We start from the raw sequence: 19,401 nt of genomic DNA, 5'->3' as shown, positions 1-19,401 counted from the left end.
ACAACGATCCGTAAGGGTACTTAATACCAAACGTTCAACACTAATTTAGAACGAGAGCGAACACCTGGAGCGAGACTAAAAGATCTTTAATCCCAGAAGGGATTTAGACTAAAAGGGTACTATCGGGTTGACAAAGAAACCGAGTAAAATCAATTATCAAAATAAACGAATGGAACGAGCGTTATTTAAAAGTGAGTCAATTAGATGAACTGACTTTTGAGAACTTCAACCGAACATCGAAATGACCATGCCAGTACTATGGCTCTATGCTGTAACCAATGAATATAGACACTTCGAGACTTTCCAAGAAGAAGACTTAGGATAATTTCCTTGAAGAAACCGAACGATTATGAAAACTTAGCTTATTTTGGTTTAGTATATAAAAATCCGAATGACAGTCAAAGACTGAACACTATAGTGAGTGAACCCTAGAGGGCTTGAACGAACACTCTTATTATGAAGTTTAACTTAAGGACATAGAACGAGGGCCTGGTGTAAGACCAAATACTTGCTTAGGACGAATACTTGGTATAAGACCATGTGCTACTAAACTTAAAGAAAAGAGGCTTGAAAATTATACTTAGATACTATTGGGATAGTGTTTAAGAAAGTCTACAATATACAATTACATATATATATATATATATATATATATATATATATATATACTTAAGTTCATAACAAAATAGAAAGACACAATTATGTTTGGCCGAACGCTCAAGCACGGTATTTCGAAATGCAGACGCTCGTCCTCAACTAGGATTCTTCCCAAATGAAAGAATCCACTTCTAATCAGTTTTTAACCTAAGGATACTACCTCGATTATATTTAAAACCGGTGCCTAAACCCCAAACCGGGGTGTGAATATGCCTCGGTTGGCCTTCTACTCGAGGCAGTAGCATCTATATGTCTCGGTTATATATGAACCGATGCCTATAACCACTCAATAATTACTGAAATGCCACCGCATTTTTATACGCTTCGGTTTCAGTAGAACCGAGGCATATATAACGTGTTAAAAAAGCTTTTTTTTACTAGTGAGAGCACCAAATTTGAATATGTAACACAGTCTTTGAATCTCCAAATGTGAACCATTCTATAGTGAAATATCTAGTTCTTCTCCTTCCTAACAACACAAATGAAATGTGTTTTGGAAACAGTTTTTCTTAAATAGTTTTCTTTTTCGCTTCCTCGGCATTTTCCCTCTCTTTTCCTTCCTTTACTTTACAGTAACAGAATGATTGCAGCATAGATGCAGTGATAACAAAAAATTTAATCTTTCTCGGAAATGCAATTAGTAATTATCGAAGTGCAAAAAGCAATAGTCCTCATCAAATTCGTGAGTTGTGGAAGTACTATCAACATTAAAAATTTACCAAAAAAATATTCAATCTTTTAAGGTAGATAGCAACTCTAACCACACCTTTCTTTCTTCTTATTAGGAAGATAAAACAGTTTAATTTAGTTCGACATTGATGTTAAGAAAAAAAAAACCACAAGAAAGTCTCATTACATTTTAATTAACTTTCATCAGTTTAATTTAGATTAAAATAGTAGGATTAAGCAATGCAAATTGGAGGAAGTCCACATCATGTTCCAAGATACTTATATGTTTCTCTGGCATTGTGATCCATGCTTCTATTCCCTCTCTTGTTTCCATCAATATCACTGTGTTTGGGATACTTTCTTTGTTACCTCCTCTTTGAGCTAGCCAAAAGGGTTTTCCACAACCAAAATCCACTTCATTGAATCCCATATTACCCCAACTTGTGAACACTAATGAGATTGGTTTATTTTCTGCTATACCTTCAAGCATTAGTTCTGCACACTCATCACTCCACAAAAAATAAGGATCATTCTGCACTTTCAGAAACAAATCCTTAGTTAGTTTTCCAAGTCCTTCTTTTAGAATGTCAACCAAATCTATGATCTCAGTGTTCTTGTTTACACCCTCAAGAACAAACAATGCAGGCCACAACAAATTTCCAACAACACCTTTTGAGAAAGGCTCCCCCATTCTTTTTCTCATGTCCACAACATGCAATGAAACCATTGGTCTTGTTTTGTCCTCTTTGATTGCTACAATCATATGTTTGCTTATGAATGAAGATACTACCTGATATCGTGTAGGTTTTGTTTCATCACATGTTGACATGGATTTTAGCTCATTGATGGCTTTGTGATCAAACAAGAATCTTCTTGTGGTGCAGTTTTCTTCTATGTTTGAGTCTTTGTTTATATTCAACATGCCAGCACGTACACCACTGATGTTTCTTGGAGGGAATGAAGAAGCAGCAGAAGAGAAATCTGGCCATGAGATTTCTTCCTTTGACCCTTTGCAAATGGCAAACCAGGTTTTCAAGAAGGCACTGCAAGAATATGCATCCAAGAGAATGTGGAGGTTGCACAAGCCAATGGCTATTCCTCCACATTGGAATTTGTTTAGTTGAACAAGTAACTGGGGCAACACTTCTTCATGAGGATGGCACTTATTAGGCTCACATGGAAGTAACTGGTTTAGCAGTTCTAATTTGGGTGGTTTTAAGAACACTTCCATGCTGGTGTTCACCGAAGCTTCCATGAAAATTACACCTTCATCATTGCAATCAATGGAAAAGAAATCACATCTTCTCCCAGCAAGAGGGTAGAAAATGGTTAGTGCCTCAGATAGTGATTTCTTCAACTGAGTTGAGCATTCTGAAAATCCTTCAAGGTTGGTGGTGTTTTTGTAAAAGAGGATCAATGGAAAATAGGTGTTGAGTTGAAAGACATCAAACAAGCATAATTTTAGGGTTTTGCATTCTACAGAAGTTGGCAGTGATGGTTTAATGGTTTCTCTTGATGTGATGTTAATTTCCATTCTCAACTATTATCACCACAGAAGCTTGAATTTAAATATGGATAAGAGATCTCATCATAAATTTGTTCATTGGTATTTGTTTGTATACACTGTTGAGGAATGTCAAAACAATGTAGAAAATGACTTTTTTAATTGCTTTTGAACCATCACTTCAAAATATCTAAGTATTTTTTTTTCTTGTTTTAATCAATAGTTATAGTTTTTTAATGCAACCTTAAAACATCAAATAACCTTCTAACAAGCAATATATGCATTGTTGTTTTATAGTATTTTGTTAACAAAATTCATTTAGTGTTTACGTTTTATTCATTAAGTCCTATTATGTTATTAAAAGTAATTGTAATAGATAGTTATATGAAAAAGAAATTGTTAACGCCTAATTTACTTTTGTATTTGATGTTGACATATATATTTTACTTTTCACTGATAAATATGCCCGTTTTTTATTTAAAGAAGTAGCCTATTTTCATATTTAATGTTTAGATACTTTTAAATGCTCATTGGAAACATAGAGAAACTATTGAATGTGAATTTCATATCTAGAGGATTAGAGGTGTCATTTAGGTTTTTGATCCATGAGTTGACTCTGACGTGACATCTGTAAATGTAGAGCTTATGTTTTTTTCTCATTGTAGAATTTTTTTAAAACCGTAGCCCCAAAAGTCCCATGTGAAGGGGATTGGGATAGAATTTGGATCGGGCTAACTCCTTCGTAGTAACTTAAGCAATTTTTTATTACTTTCTTTCATTACTCATAACTATTTTAAGTTAAATAAAAACTTAACTAATTGAAAATTAAATGTACATATATTAGTATAATATGTAAAATTTAATGGTGGTGTTGTAAGTTAACAGTCAATAAGAAGAAAACACATACTTTTAGTATAATTAATATAAAGATTAACATTTTTTCATTATAATGTTTAATTCATTACATCAACAATGTAACATATCAAAATATATATATATATATATATATATATATATATATATATATATATATATATATATATATATATATATATTCCAATATACTTGTTTTAACTTGTATATTTTAAATATATTATTATAGTATCTTAAAAATTAATTTTATATTTAAAAACTCTTATCACTAGTGCAGTCAAGGGAATTGACAGCAGTTATTTTTGCTGATAGGCATCGGTTTCTGAACCGAGGCATATTCAGGCGAGGCAAAAAGTGGTAGATTTTATGTCTCGGTTGAGGATTGAGACATAAAATGGTAGGATTATGTCTCGGTTCCTTATGAACCGAGGCCTTTTCTCCCCTCTACTGCCTCGGTTAGAGCTTGAACCGAGGCAATAAGGTCCTTTTTTTTCTTCTTCTTGAGGCCTGCACCAAGAGCCACGAGGTAACAAGTTTGTAAAAGTTTTCCATCAATAACCTACAGCAAAAGAACATGTGAATATATAGCAGTTGGCGTTCTGAAACATCAGTGGGTTATGGATGAAAGTAAACTGGACACGTACAATAAAAATGCTATCCTTCATGTCATATCAAAACAAAAATAAAGAGCAACTTGCAAGGATAATTTTAGCCGTTTGGAAAATAATTGCAAGTTGTTCTTCAAAGCATATGATCTTCAAAGCATATGATCCCAAAAGTCAAAGGGAGTAAAACACTCATTGGATTAGTTGTTCTCCACCCAATTGACACAGTTAAATAGGGCGGCAGTTCTCCCGTAGCATGCATTAGTTGAATCAACACCCTCAATGTCAGTATTTCCGCATTTCTGTTCATTTCAAACAAATAAAGAACTTTCATTTATAGTGGAAAGTAAAGGAGAAATGGATGAAAGATCAAGAAAATGATCAAGAAAACTTTCATTTACCGGGTTGAGGGTACTGTGCTCTTTGAAACTTTCTTCTAGAATAGCTGATTGGTCTTTGGAGAGTCTGAGTTTTTTCCTTGAGGTTTCACCATCTTCTTCGTCGCTGATTACGCGGTAACAGGCTCTGTTCATGTTGTGTTCTTCGTCGTTGGGTTCTCGCTCGCTTCGCTTTCCGCTCACGCTCGAAACAGTGTTGTTCGGAGACGATGGTCTGCGTCGTTCCAAGAGGGCAGTGCAGCGACGATGGTCTGCAGCGGCATGAACTCGTCAAGAGGAGCACCGAGAAATAGAGTGTCCAGAAAATGCACCAGAAGAGGCTCTAGATTGGTAGGAAGCAGCGAGAGCGGTGGGGAAGTGCCGATGGAAGCAGTGGCCATGTTGCGGAAAGGAAAGCGAGTGGGAAATTTGAGAAAGGAATGGGAGAGAAGCCATGTTCAAGCCAACCAGATCATAGAACCCAACCAGATCCAACTCAAATTCAAGCCAAACCCGCCCAAATACAAACTCCGAATCAAATTCAGAAAACCCTAGAGCTTTAAGAGAAGGGGGTCGAAAAGAAGGGGGCCGAAAGGAAGGGTAGGCAAAGGGCGGTGGGCGATGGTGGCACGACAGCAAGGGTAGTGGAGGTGTGGCGAGAAATGAATGAATGAGTGGTGGTGGAAGCGCAGCAAGGGAGGGGAGCAGTGGTGGAGAACGCGAGCAGTGGTGGAGAACGCGACAGAGGCAGGGGGAGCGCCGCCACGGAGGCGCGGCGAGTAGCGGCAGGGGAGGCGCGACCAGCAGCGGCGGGGAGGAGCGGCAAGCAGTGGCAACAATGGTGGAGGTGCAAAGGAAGAAGAAAGTTGGACGTTTGGATGCTGCGGAGATAAAAGAAGAACGAAGAGCGCTTAGGGTTAATTGGGAAAAATATAAAAGCAATTGTTTCGGTTCTCATTTTAACCGAAGTAATGAAACAATATTGCTCCGTTATTCACTGACCCGATGCCTAAACATGAATTATACGCCTCGGGTGCACACAAAACCGAAGCATAAAAGCTTCGTTCAAACTTACAAAGGCCCTACTGCCTGGGGTCCAAGGGCAACCGATGCCAATATACACTTTATGCCTTGGCTCCTCTTGAACCGAGGTATATAAGGTCGCTGAAATTACAAAAATGCCACCGCGTTTTCATCTGTTTCGGTTTTCGTAAAACCGATGTCTATAGGGCGCGTTAGAAAGCGGTTGTTTTACTAGTGTATGTTGTTATTACTATATATAAAGAATACCTTCAATACAAATATCAATGGAATATTTAACATATTAATGTTTTATTTATGTTAAATTAGTAAAGATTTTAATGTCCCATGTTGCTGTGTAAACAAACAAGTCAAGAATCTCAGCATCCTACCTTACTATGTAATTTTTTTATATAACCAAATAACCATGTTTATTGAAAATTTTTTGATTATGTGAATTTTTCTCGTGTCTCTTGTGGGTTAAGGACAAACTATATGAGAAACGTGAAGAGAACATATAAACTATATAAGGTTAGAAATTTTATAAGAATTCATAAAAAAAAAACGTTGTAGAAAAATATATTATTTTTAATTACAGTTCAATATAATTCTGAAAGTTATGATGACATATAATAGAAACGTGAAATCCCACCTCAATGTAGATTATGTTACTGGTAGTAATTATAAGGAGTAGCTAAATTGAATAAAAAAAAAAGGAAAAGAGATAGTTACAAGAAGAAAAAAAATTGAAACACCTAACTTATCTTCTATTTGATGTTGAGATGTGCGAGAGTCTTTATTAACAATGTGAAAAATAAGTTGTCACTGGTGCAAAAGAAGACCTTTAACGTCATCCTTTAGACGTCTGACCCTCGAATATCCAACTAAAAAATGACCGGTGGCATTTTTCGTAAATAAAACAACTATTTAGACGTCGGTTACGGAAGGGTCCAACGTCTAAATACTCATATATGTCGGCTTCACCGAATAGACGCCAAAACTAAACGAAAAAGTTAAAAAAAATAATTTGTTATTCTATTTAGACGTCTGTTATGGAGGGAACCGACTTCTGAAGCACTTTAGACGTTTGTACCCAGAAATTTAAAAAGTCACTTTTTGACTCCATTTAGACGTCTGATCCCGCCACTCCGACTTCTGAAGCTCTTTAGACGTCTGTTAATTGGGGCAACCGACGTCTAAACCCTAAACCCAGAAATTTAAAAAGTCACTTTTTGACTCCATTTAGATGTCTGATCCCGCCACTCCGACTTCTAAAGCACTTTAGACGTCTGTTAATTGGGGAACCGACGTCTAAACCCTAAATCCAGAAATTTAAAAAGTCACTTTTTGACTCCATTTAGACGTCTGATTCTGACACTCCGACTTCTGAAGCACTTTAGACGTCTGTTAATTGGGGGAACCGACGTCTAAATTTTGGCATTAAAATACCATGAACGCGAGACAGCCGTTACGTGCACTCATTGTTCATCATCTTCGTCGCGTTTTCTCTCTACAGGTTACGCTTTTCAGGTTCGTTTTCTCACTTTTGCACCGTTTTAAATTAATTTTACTCCGATTACATCACCCTTTGATGCATTATCTTTCATTTGAACCGATTAAAATGCGTTTTCGTTGGGTTTTGGTGCAGTTATTCTCGTGTCTTTAGGCGGTGTTATATGGCGGCGATTTCTTGTGTTTTGTACTCTTCCAATTCCCTCCACTACGTTTCTAAAACCATCCAATAAAAAAATGTACAATACATTCTCTTCAACTAAAATATAAAGTCGTAAACTCGAATCACCATGAGTTAGGAGCAACCTCAGAGACGTCTAACCTGTATGGATCGGACGTCTATATAGACGTCGGACCTACATAGGTCGGACGTCTATAGAGACGTCCGACCTAAAGGGTCTGACGTCTCATTAACGTCACCCATATAGACGTCGGACAGAGATCAGACGTTAAAAGTCCAAAATAACAGACGTCTAAAGTCCTTTTTGCACTACTGTGTTTTCAGTTTTTAGGTCAAGATGTTATATATAATGTTCATACACTTCTTAAAGAAAAATAATCTTTATATATATAATACAATAAAATAAGACTAAAGTTTTGTATTTATAATATAAATTTAACACTTCTTATTACAAATATAATAGTATTTACAAAGAAAGTGTTGTAAGGTTTAAAGCAAGCTTTGTGAGCTTGGAATGAACGAATAAACACTTATTTCAAGAAAAATGCTTATGAGCGACGTACATATGAACACACTCTATATCTAAATAAGCATGTGACAAGTATGTTATTTGTTCCCTTGTATATAGATGATTTGACTTTTATGGGAAGCAAAGCCAAGATAGTTGAAGAAGTTTGAAATGACTGATTTGGACGTTATGAGATACTTAGGTTTGAAGGTAGACCAAAGTTTGGTAGGGATCTTTGTGTCTCAAAGAATGTATGCTGAGGATATACCGCATAGGCAAAAATGATGAAGTGCAAACCAATTTCCACTCCAATGGAACTTGGAACAAAGTTATCAAAACAAAGGATCGTGTTGATGTAAGTAGATATCGAAGCTTAATTGGGAGTCTCGAGTACTTGACAAACGCAAGGCCTAACCTTATGTTGAGCATGAGAGTTACAAGTCGTTTTATGGAGAAGCCAAAATATTCTCATTGGAAAACACTAAAGCGAATACTTAGGTATGTGAAGAGAACTTTATCTTTTGGATTAATGTATACTAAGTTGGACATATATCGACTTAGTGGGCACTCGGACATTGACTGGTATGGAGATGTGGATGATCAAAAGATCACAACTAGTTATGTTTTCTTCATCAGAGATACAACATTTACTTGACTCTCAAAGAAATAACTTATTGTGACACTATCAACGTGTGAAGCTGAATTTGTGGCAGTATCATAGAGTGTCTAACATGCAATCTAGCTTTGAAACCTACTACAAAATTTGGAGATGATGCAAGAAGAAAATGTTTGGATCCTGTCAACACCCAATTTCGTCCGGATTGACTGTAATAGGTTTATTTTATTTTATTTTTGTCTTATTTTATTTTATGTTATTTTCTTTCATTTTTATTTTTAGGTTATGTTTTAATTTTACTTTTTTATATATTAGTTATTTCACTTTATTTGATTTAGTCTTTATTTAGAAAAAATAAAAAATAAGAAAAAATAATAAGAAGAAAAAGGTAGTAGTCTGGGAGACTGGTGCTTTGCTTTCTTCCCATTCTCAGTCACAAGCACGAATTGAGCTTTTCACCTGCAAGCTATCACAACAGACTTAACATAGGGCCTCGTCCTTCCTGGAAGGACATGCATAGTAACGCTCATAGTGTACAAGCTAAAACGCTCCTATAGGTGAAAGGATGTCTGAACATGATGACTTTAATCAAGGATGGCTTTAATCAGGGAAGATACACGGAAAAGGAAAAAAGTCAAAAAAGGAGAGGGCTTCATTGGAATCCAGCAAGAGGGTCATGAGAGGGGCTCACTGACTACGCCCTAGAGAGAACCCATGACCTTGACTCCCCTCACGCAGACACCAGGGGATTCACTCTCTACTCACTCAACATAGAGACCTTTGGAGAAACCAATTTTGATCCATGAAGCACATCACAAGAATCCACCATTCCCCCAACCTTCATCCTCATTTACTCATTTTTCTAGCCTCTGTCCACTCCAACCCTGGCTTTACTCGCAAACCATCATCAACCGCTTGGATTCTCCACTAAACCTTGACTCCCCTCACTCAATCATCAACCATCATCCATATTCACACATCGCCATAGCCATCTTGACATTTATAGCTACTACCAACACCCTTCCACCATCTTCATCTCAATCAAATATTCGTTCTCATCCTTCTTATCATACTTCTCTCCTGTTTCCCCTGCATTCAAAAAAGAACAGAGAAGCCCGAGTCAACATCCGGTTCCACTTTACCGACCAACCACCACCTTAACCCACTCTCACCCTCAGAGACCTCCTAAAAAACTCACAAAAGTTCTCCTCCTTCCCTTTCCCTGGTTCTTGCCATCAATCCACTGGTGTCGTTCTCACCAGAAGAAGCTGCAACGCTAGGGTCTCCGCCATGGCTGTCCCTGTGGAGCTCTCAGACCGCGACTCGCTTATGAAGTCCGTCAGCACCTCTCTCAACGGCAAGCATTTCTTATGATGACGACAATATGAAAGCTTCCAGAGTTAGAAAATTTGAAGAAAATGTTACTGTTGAAATGTCCGATAGGATGCAGTGGGATGATGATTGTTCTTGGAGTGAATGGTATTTTGCAGAAGATCATATTAAAGGTTTTGAACTGATTGCAAATATGGTCAGAGGAAATGATGGAAGCGCCGGCCAGTTGCAGCTTGTCGGTTTAGAGGAAAGGAAGGCTGCCTCCTTTCTCTTACATGTGCTTAGAAGAAAAAGTAAACCCTAAAAGGGTTTGGGGCTTGGGCCAGCGGCTACCAGGGAAGGTTTTTTTACATCTACACCCCTATCCTTATTTAATTGTGTTTTTTATGCTCTTAGTATTTGTTTGGTTCCGTATTGGTTGTTTCGTTTTTGGGTTAAATATGTTTTTAGTCCCTAAACTATTGGCCGTTTCTGGTTTTCGTCCCTCTTTCAAAGTAAGGTACAATTTGGTCCTATTTTTTTCGAAACGTTCGTTTTAGTCCTCGAAATTTTGGTTTTAGTCCTCATTTGTTGCTAAATGAGGACCAAAATTTTAAACAGTGTTTAGTTTTTGAGGACTAAAACGAACGTTTCGAAAAGAATGAGGACCAAATTGTACCTTACTTTGAAAGAGGGACGAAAACCAGAAACGGCCAATAGTTTAGGGACTAAAAACATATTTAACCCTCCGTTTTTTTATTTTATTTTCTTTACTCTTTTAACATTTGTCTGTTTATTAATTGGATTTGTTTATTTTAAACTTCAATTTTATTTGTTAATAGAAAACGACGCAACCATAAAAAAAAAACAACCTAAATGACAAAAAAATGAAAAAAGGTACAAAAGAAATAAATATATAAAATTGCAACATTATAAAATGGTTTTAGAGCTTTTAATAGTAACGTTATTTCTTTAAGCAATTGTTTTCTAAAATATATAAGATTAAAATTAAGAAATAGTTTTAGTGTGTTTTTAACATTTAGTAAATATGGTTTATTTTTATTTTTATTTATTTCGACATTCTTAAAAACACTTGTGTAAATAATTTTAATGTTTTTTTATTTTAAATAGCTAAGTATCATTTTGTGTTACGTAAATAATTAAGTAATTATTATTTTTAGATTTTATTTTAAATATGCAGGAAAATATTATTTTAATATTGTGAGCGCTCGTGCGATCGTACGCATCAGCCTAGTGCTCGTTACGCAAAAATCTAAATATTACATCAAAAATTATCCCAAAAAAAATATTTTTAAGGTTAAGCACATGTGTGATCGCTCGCATCGTCCTTGTGCTAAAAACCTTTTCTCTTTCTCAAATAAATTATAAAAATATATTTTTAAGGTTAAGCACATGTGTGATCGCTCGTATCGTCCTTGTGCTAAAAACCTTTTCTCTTTCTCAAATAAATTATAAAAATATGTCTTAAAGGGTTAAGCACATGTGTGATCGCTCGCATCGTCCTTGTGCTAAAAACCTTTTCTTCTTCTTTTCTAAAAAAAATAATAATAAAATGTTTTAAAGGTTCAGGCACATGTGTGATCGCACGCATTGTCCTTGTGCTAAAACATTTTTTTCTTCTGTTCTAAAAAATTACAAAAAATACGTTTTAAAGGTCAAGAACATGTTGATCGCTCGCATCGTCCTTGTGCTAGAAACCTTTTCTCTTTCTTTTATAAAAATACAAAAATACATTTTAAAGGTCAAGCACATGTGTGATCGCTCGCATCGTTCTTGTGCTAAAAGACCTTTTCTCTTTCTTTTATAAAAAAATACAAAAATATATTTTTAAGGTTTAGACACATGTGTGATCGTTCGCATCGTTCTTGTGCTAAAAACTTTTCTCCTTCTCACATAAAAATACCAAAATATAAAACATTCACATCTTCAAACAAACAATTTCTCAGCCAGAACTACGTGATCCTTGATTCTCCATCAAAAGTGGAGATACGTAGGAGCAAGGCTAGTCCTTGTCAGGTTCACTTCCCAAAAATCCAAAATCATTTCCAAACAAAATTCTCAAACAATTTCCTAAACGAAATTTTTAACACAGTTTCCAAAAGAACTATGTAACCATGATTTCTCATTCTGAATGAGAATACGTAGGAGCAAGGTCAATCCTTGTCGGGCCCAAAAAACTAAAAAATATATTTTGTTTCTTTAGAGTTTTATTTTAGGGGATAGTTAAACATTTTGAAAACCACATCATATTCGCGTATTTAGTTAAAGGTACTGCCTTAGGGCAGGCGTTGTAGGGTGCTAATACCTTCCCTACACGTAACCGACTCCCGAACCCAAAATCTGGTTTTTCCTAGACCATGCCTTATCATTTTATGGTTTTTCCGTAGTTTTCCAGAATAAACTATGGTGGCGACTCCAAATCTCTTTTCGAAACCCGTTTCTTTTTGGATCGTCGTCCCGTCGCGATTCCGGTTGCGACAGATCCGAGTAGACAATACATCAACAATTAAGTTGACAAAGAGTACACTAAATCATAAGAGAATCAAGTATATTGATGTTTGTTTTCATTTTATATAAGAAAAGGTTAAGGAAGAAAGCATGGAAGTGGAACTCGTAAGAAACAAACAACAAATAGTTGATATATTCACAAATTTACAAACCTCGCAGCTAGTGGTTGGTTTTTATTTTGTAGAGCATGGTCTAGATATTTTTGGTTTCTTCTAGTTTTTCCTCACATCAGTTGTTTTTATTCTTATGTAATTTATTACTTTTTGCAACTATTTGTAGAGACCACATCATCCAATGAATTACACAACAGTTTCACATAGACATATCAATGTGTGTGCAGCGACGCTTAGGTTAAAGTTTTTGGTATCGGTAGATAGTCCATCATTGTAGAGTATTTGATGATCTCCTTATTAGTTGTATGGTTACAAAATATTCTATAAACGTATCTTATTAGTATTTTAGATAATTAAGTCAAATTATAGATGATAATAGCGAAGAGTTTTCAACCATGTCTATATCTAACTTGTTAAATGAAAAAATATACAACTATAAAACGTGAAAGTTTTCATGGTTCTAGTTCAGTCATTGAAAAAATTTCTATCCAAATATGTAAAAGCAAGAAAAAATCTATGGTCCCAATTCAGCTCATTGTATCATAAAAGTAAAAAAACACAGTTTTCAATAAAAACAAGATTGATTAAAAAGCTAAAACTGCTGCGTCGGATAAGCCCACCTTAAGGCTCTGTTTACTTGAAGGTATTTAGAGGAGATGATTTGGGGATAGTGATTAAATGGATTTGAGGAGATTTCAAGGTAAATTTTTTTGTTGTTTATTTGAGTGAATTTGGAGGAAAGTGAGACTGGATTTGGAAGTAAAGTTTATGAAAATTAGTATATGATTGGATTAATGTGATAGATTTAAAAAAATTATTTAATTGGTATAAAGTAAAGATTACCAAAATACCCCTAGTTATTAAAGTAATATAAAATGATAATTGTTAACTTTATATTTAATTGTAAAAATATTTATAAAAAATAAAAAATTAAAATTAAGGGTTAAATATGTTTTTAGTCCCTAAACTATTGGCCATTTCTGGTTTTCGTCCCTCTTTCAAAGTAAGGTACAATTTGGTCCTTATTCTTTTCTAAACGTTCGTTTTAGTCCTCGGAATTTTGGTTTTAGTCCTCATTTTGTTGCTAAATGAGGACCAAATTTTTAAACGGTGTTAGTTTTCGAGGACTAAAACGGTTTTCGAAAAGAATGAGGACCAAATTGTACCTTACTTTGAAAAAGGGACGAAAACCAGAAACGACCAATAGTTTAGGGACTAAAAACATATTTAACCCTAAAATTAATTATTAAAATTTTTAAATGTAAAAAAGTTATTTCAAAATTTTTTAAAAATTGCACAGGTTATTCTTTAAAGATTTTTTAAATATTTTCAGTGTTATTTTTTCAACAATAATATTTTAAAATATATTATTTTTACATGTAAAAATTTAAAAGAATTAGATGACAATATTAACTACTGATGATAAATAAAAATATAATTTACACATTAAAATATTTACACATTAAAATATTTATCTAGGATATTAGATAACTTAAATATTAGTAATTAATTAATTTATTGTGATTTTTAATAATATAATTTATATATTTAAGCATTTCTACTCTAATGCTTTTTTATAGATAAATATTTTGAACTCAATTATTTCTTTTGAATCCAAAACAAATTATCTAGAAAGAATGCATCCTACCAAATCCAAAAGTTAAAAAAAGTGTCTTGGTTCTTCAAGTCCAACCACCCTCATCCGGAATCTTCTCAGCTCAATGACTGCACCTTTATCTAATCCTCTTCTCCATCGTTTCCCGTCGCCGATCGCCACGGCGTCAAGGAAGACATATCGCATATTTTCTACGTGTGACCAACTTCCTTGTTTCGCCACCGTCCTCTTCTTCTGCTTCTTCTTCTTCCTCCGCTGATCCCTCCTCCTCTTCCTCACAAGTTTTGATCGAAACCCGGAACGAACTTGTGAAAATCTGCGGAAGCTTCAAGAACTCTCTCTCGCTAAGTTCCACGAACAAAGCCGTCACCGGAATCTTCATGTTCGCTTCTCAACAATTGGAGTTTGATCAGCAACAAAATAATAGTGGTGTCTGGTATTTTAGATATAATTGAGGATAGATATGACATTTGTATATATATCTTCGCAGATCTTCACAACATAGTGAGATAAGTAAATTAACCTTATCTCTCACAAATCATCGCAAATCACCGCATTTTCATCTTCGCAAATCCACACAAACGAACAAAAAAATTTCGTAAATCTCACAATTTTTCCTTAACAGTATTTTCAGCTGATGTGAACATAGCATAAATATTGCAGTAACGTTAGCTGATTTTTCTTCTTCTGTGTTTTGTTTTTTTCCTTAAATAAAATTTATCTTCTTGAATACAGGTCTTTATTTCGTTTTAAGTTTCCAAGGATATAATAAATAGATAATATCAATATGTTTAGTTGAAGGGAACAAAAAAAATAGATACAAAATAAATTATTTTGTTTTAAAACAAATTCTGTCTAGTGTTATTTATTTCACCTTGTATTTAAATATATTATGATTAAAAACAAAGTTACATTTCCTTCAAGTGATAAGTTTCGTATTTTCTCAAGTGTTTTAAAAAATTAAGAAAAAATTGTCTGATAGATTATATTCTTTTAATTACTTTAGAATCTAACTATTTCATAATTTATTAAAATATATTTATAGTACTTTCTAATTCATCTATCTGTTGAAAAACATTAGTCAGCCATTCATAAATTTATAAATCGTATGAAAGAAAAGAAACAATAACATAAGAAATTGTATATCTTTCCACGTGCTCCCTCCACCACCAGGTAATATTTACTTCTTCACTTTTTTTTTTTATTTCCTCACTTTTTTTTAATTTCAAAATTATCCTTTTAACTTTTAACATTTTTTTTTACTTTTATGTCAAAACCCCTGCACTTCATTTTCATTCACAGAACAACCGCAGCCCCACCCCATTCCCCACTCTCACTTTCTCTCTTTCTCTCCACATCCGTTTTTTCACTACCAACTAGAAGAAAAATCCACTCTTCCAGTACTCCTCTCATTCTAACTCTTTGTTTCGCTGACCACACACATATGTACGCTAACAGTTCCTCATCCTTTGGCTCCCATATGTTCTTCCACTGCCCCTCATTCTTCTTTTCATCTTACTTACTTTATTTTCTTCACGCACAACCATCCACCTATTCGAAAATCAAAATTTTCACAGGAGCTGAAAAACCAAGCGAAAACTCAAGGTGTGGAAGGGAAATTTCAGAAGTGACATTGGCGGCCCTGTAAGATTGAGGACTAAAGTGAGGTTTGAAAGATACCCAGTAATTGAAACGATAGAAGAATAGTGATTACTGGCTCAAGCTTTTCATTTCCATGTAGTAAAAGAGAGTGATAAGGGGTTAGACTATACAGACCAGTATGCAATAGCAGGAGCCATGGACGGTGAGTGAGAGAATACTAAAGTGAAAGAGAGGGAGAGAGAGAGAGTCAAGGAGGCTCGTGGAACGTACATACATCACAACAAAGAAGAATCATGTTGGGGAGAAGAAAATGAAAAGCAATTTGATTTCCGTAAGTGGTGGTGTGAGGGATGCAAATTTAATAAAATGGTTGAATGTTGGTGAAAGTAAAAATAAAATTTAAAAATTTACAGAAGGATAAAAAGAGAAATGGGAAGGTGAAAGGATAACTGTTGTGGTGGTGGAGGGAGCAACACTCCTTTTCACCAAATGCAATTGGGTGCGAAATATATTCACTACAAGAAATGCGTTAATTACTAAAGGATTATTACCGAAGGCCTTTATGTCGTCGGTAAATAACGTTTTCCGAAAGCTTGTGAGCCGCCGGTAATGTGTTCGATTAATTAGGACCAAAAATAGGATATTCCCGTTCTCGAATTCATTTCGCACCAAAGTAGTAATCTTCGTCTCCTCTCGAAGTTGGCCATGAAAACCCCCTTCCCCCTTTGCTCGAAACCCTTCGCCCACAAAACCCTTGTCCTTTGCATCAATCCTAAGCACGAAACCTTTGAGGCGTGATTTGCAGTCATCCTTGTCCCAGCTGCTAGTGTGGTTTTGGGCTGTATATCGCAACGTGGTGGGTTGGGAGGCTCTATTGGAGTTCAATCATGAAGAGAGGGTTAGAAATAGACTAATGCAAGTGATTGTAGAAACTAAAGAGTAAAGAAAGGAGCGAGTGCAAGCTAGGAAGCATTTCGGGTTGAGTGCGAGACGGGTGAGGTTACGGAGTTTGGAGGAAACATTTTGCGGAGAGGGCGAACACATTTTCCAGGTATGGGGAGCTATTAATTCCTTGTTTGGATTAAACGTAATGGATGAAATCTGGTTTGAGTTGGACGAAACTAAAAATAAAATTTGTATCTTTTGAGTTTAGAATATTGTATGATGGCTGGTGATTATTGAATTTAGTTATACTCTTAGTTATTGTGCTGATAAGATTGAATGTAACCAAGTAGTGCAAATGTTGTAGTTCCAAGGGATATTTAGGAAATAAAGATGCAGAGAAGTTTTTGTAATATGGTCATGAGCATGTGGTTTTGGGGACTAAGTTAATATGTAGGAATGTTAAATACTGATGCATGAATGTATCATATTTGGGTAATGGGGTTAAAGCTATTTGTTAATTTGTTTGGACTATTTAATAAGAGAATGAAAGTTTATTTTGAGATACTTAATTGCTATTAAGATCAATTCAAAAACAAATCTATAAAAATCATTCAAAAACAGAGGTAAAATCCATTTAAACAAATTTTGAATGACTAAAGAAAGCTATAAATCAACTTAAAAATTAAAATCTTTAAGAAACTCAAAATTTCAACACTCAAAACCTACCAAAGCACTCTAAAACTAGGCTAAACAAGGTAAAAGTAAGAACTAAACTAAAACAGAAAGAAACTTATAAAGAAACTTCCTAATAAAGTCTTAAATGTCTAAAGAAAACTAAGAACACTTCAAAAGTCACTAATTCTAAGAGATTCTAAAACTCACTAATGAAAGCCTAAAAGTAAGCTCAAACTAGTATAGAAATGAGGACTACACTAATTGCAGTGTAGTAAAATGCACTGCAGCTTTGTAAACAAGTTTTAAATGTTAAAAGCAAGTTAAGAAACAACCTAAAACCTACCTCTCTACAAAAACTCAAAAATTGACTATTGAGAACCTAAAACTATGCTAGAACTCTCAAATCATGAAAAATTCTCTAAACTAACGGATGAAACTGTAATGTAACTATCTAAACATGTTTTAAATGGTACAAGACTATTGAAAACTATGGTAACTAATGAAAATAGGAAAGAAATAAAAATCTGCTTATGAAAACCGGAAAGATGCACTAGAAAGGTCAAAAGTTGCAAATTGCACTAAAGTAACCTAAGAATGTAAAATGTTCTTATCCTAACAAGAGTAAAGTAGTTAAATGAAGCTAAGAAAGATGTCAAATTGTATCAAGTAGCTAAATACCAAAATTTGGCTACTTAAAACCTAAAAAGTGTACTAAATAGGTGAGAAAATGGGAATTCACCTAAAGTAACCTAAGAATGTACAATCTTCATATCCTAACAACTTTAAAGTACTTAAATGAAACTAAGAAACATGTCAATTTCAAAGTAGTACACAAATCTCAAAATTAAAGTACTTAAAACCTAAAAAGTGTTGTAAATAGGTGACAATTTCGAAATTGACCTAAACTAACCTAACAATGTGTAATGTTCTTAGCCTAACAAGTTTAAAGAACTTAAATGAAGCTAAGAAAGATGTCAAATTGTATGAAGTAGCTAAATATCAAAATTTGGGTACTTAAAACCTAAAAAAGTGTACTAAATAGGTGAGAAATTAGGAATTCACCTATAGTAACCTAAGAATGTGTATTCTACACATCCTAACAAGTCTAAAGTTATGAAATGAAGCTAGGAAACTACTCAAAAGCAATAAACTACCTAAAACTCAAAGTTTGAGTAGTTAGAACCTAAAAAAGTGTACTAAAAGGGTGAGAAAGTGGCAATTCACCTAAAGTAGACTAAGAATAACTAATGTTAATATTCTAACAAGTCTAAAGTAATGAAATGACACTAGGAAACTACTCAAAAGCAAACAAGTACCTAAAACTGAAATTTTGATTAGTTAGAACCTAAAAAAGTCTACTAAAAAGGTGAGAAATTTGCAATTCACCTAAAGTAGACTAATTTTAACTAATGTTAATATCCTAATAAGTCTAAATTAGTCAAGTGAAGGTAGGAAACTACTCAAAAGCAAACAAGTACCTAAAACTCAAAGTTTGAGTAGTTTCAACCTAAAAAGTTCACTTAAAAGGTGACAAATTGCCAATTCACCTAAAGTAGAGTAATTTTAAGTAATGTTAACATCCTAACAAGTCTAAAGTAGTGAAATGATGGTAGGAAAGTGGTCATAAGCAAAAAATTCCCTAAAACTCAAAATGACACTACTTAAAATCTTAAAAAATGTAGTAAAAAGTACCTAATTGAGTCATTACAGGTCAAATTTCGTTCTGCTTTGATTCTGTGATGTTTGGAAGTTTAAAAAAGTACAAATTGATGTATTAAAGCTGTTAGAACCATTGATATGGAGTTAGAAGGACCTATATGCAATTTAGTATGTCAAACCATCATATTTGAGCCATTTTTGGAACTTGCAAAGTGAATCTGAGTTGCAGTTCTGTTTTATGCCTAATTAGAGTTCAAATAAGTGTATTTTGATGACTTAAAACTGTTAAAAAGATTAGCAAAGTGTCAGAATGGCTTAGGCACAAAATCACTTCCAAAACCACCAATTTTGAGTCAATTTTGGGAAGTAGAAAGGTGATTTTGAGTAGCAGTTTGGTTTTGAGTTCAATTTGAGTTTTAACAAGTTTCAATTCACCAAACAAAGTTTTTGAAGTGGTGAAAAACAAAGAATAACCTAAAACTCAAAGTTT

The 19,401-nt window shown here is 34.4% G+C and overlaps 1 protein-coding gene across 1 annotated transcript; it reads right to left on the bottom strand.

Annotated features, from left to right (window-relative positions):
* Positions 1 to 1,540: 1,540 nt before the first annotated feature.
* Positions 1,541 to 2,860, bottom strand: LOC148204417 (akuammiline synthase 2-like). The gene has a single exon (XM_088105260.1). The coding sequence runs from the start codon at positions 2,858 to 2,860 to the stop codon at positions 1,541 to 1,543; it is 1,320 nt and encodes a 439-aa protein (XP_087961386.1).
* Positions 2,861 to 19,401: the final 16,541 nt, after the last annotated feature.

Source organism: Vigna umbellata, chromosome 1, assembly GCF_029865625.1.
Source record: "Vigna umbellata cultivar VRB3 chromosome 1, Vumbellata_1.0, whole genome shotgun sequence".
Classification (NCBI taxonomy): Eukaryota; Viridiplantae; Streptophyta; class Magnoliopsida; order Fabales; family Fabaceae; genus Vigna; species Vigna umbellata.
Note: the sequence above shows the minus strand (reverse complement) of the source record. Positions and strands in the feature narration are given on the sequence as shown.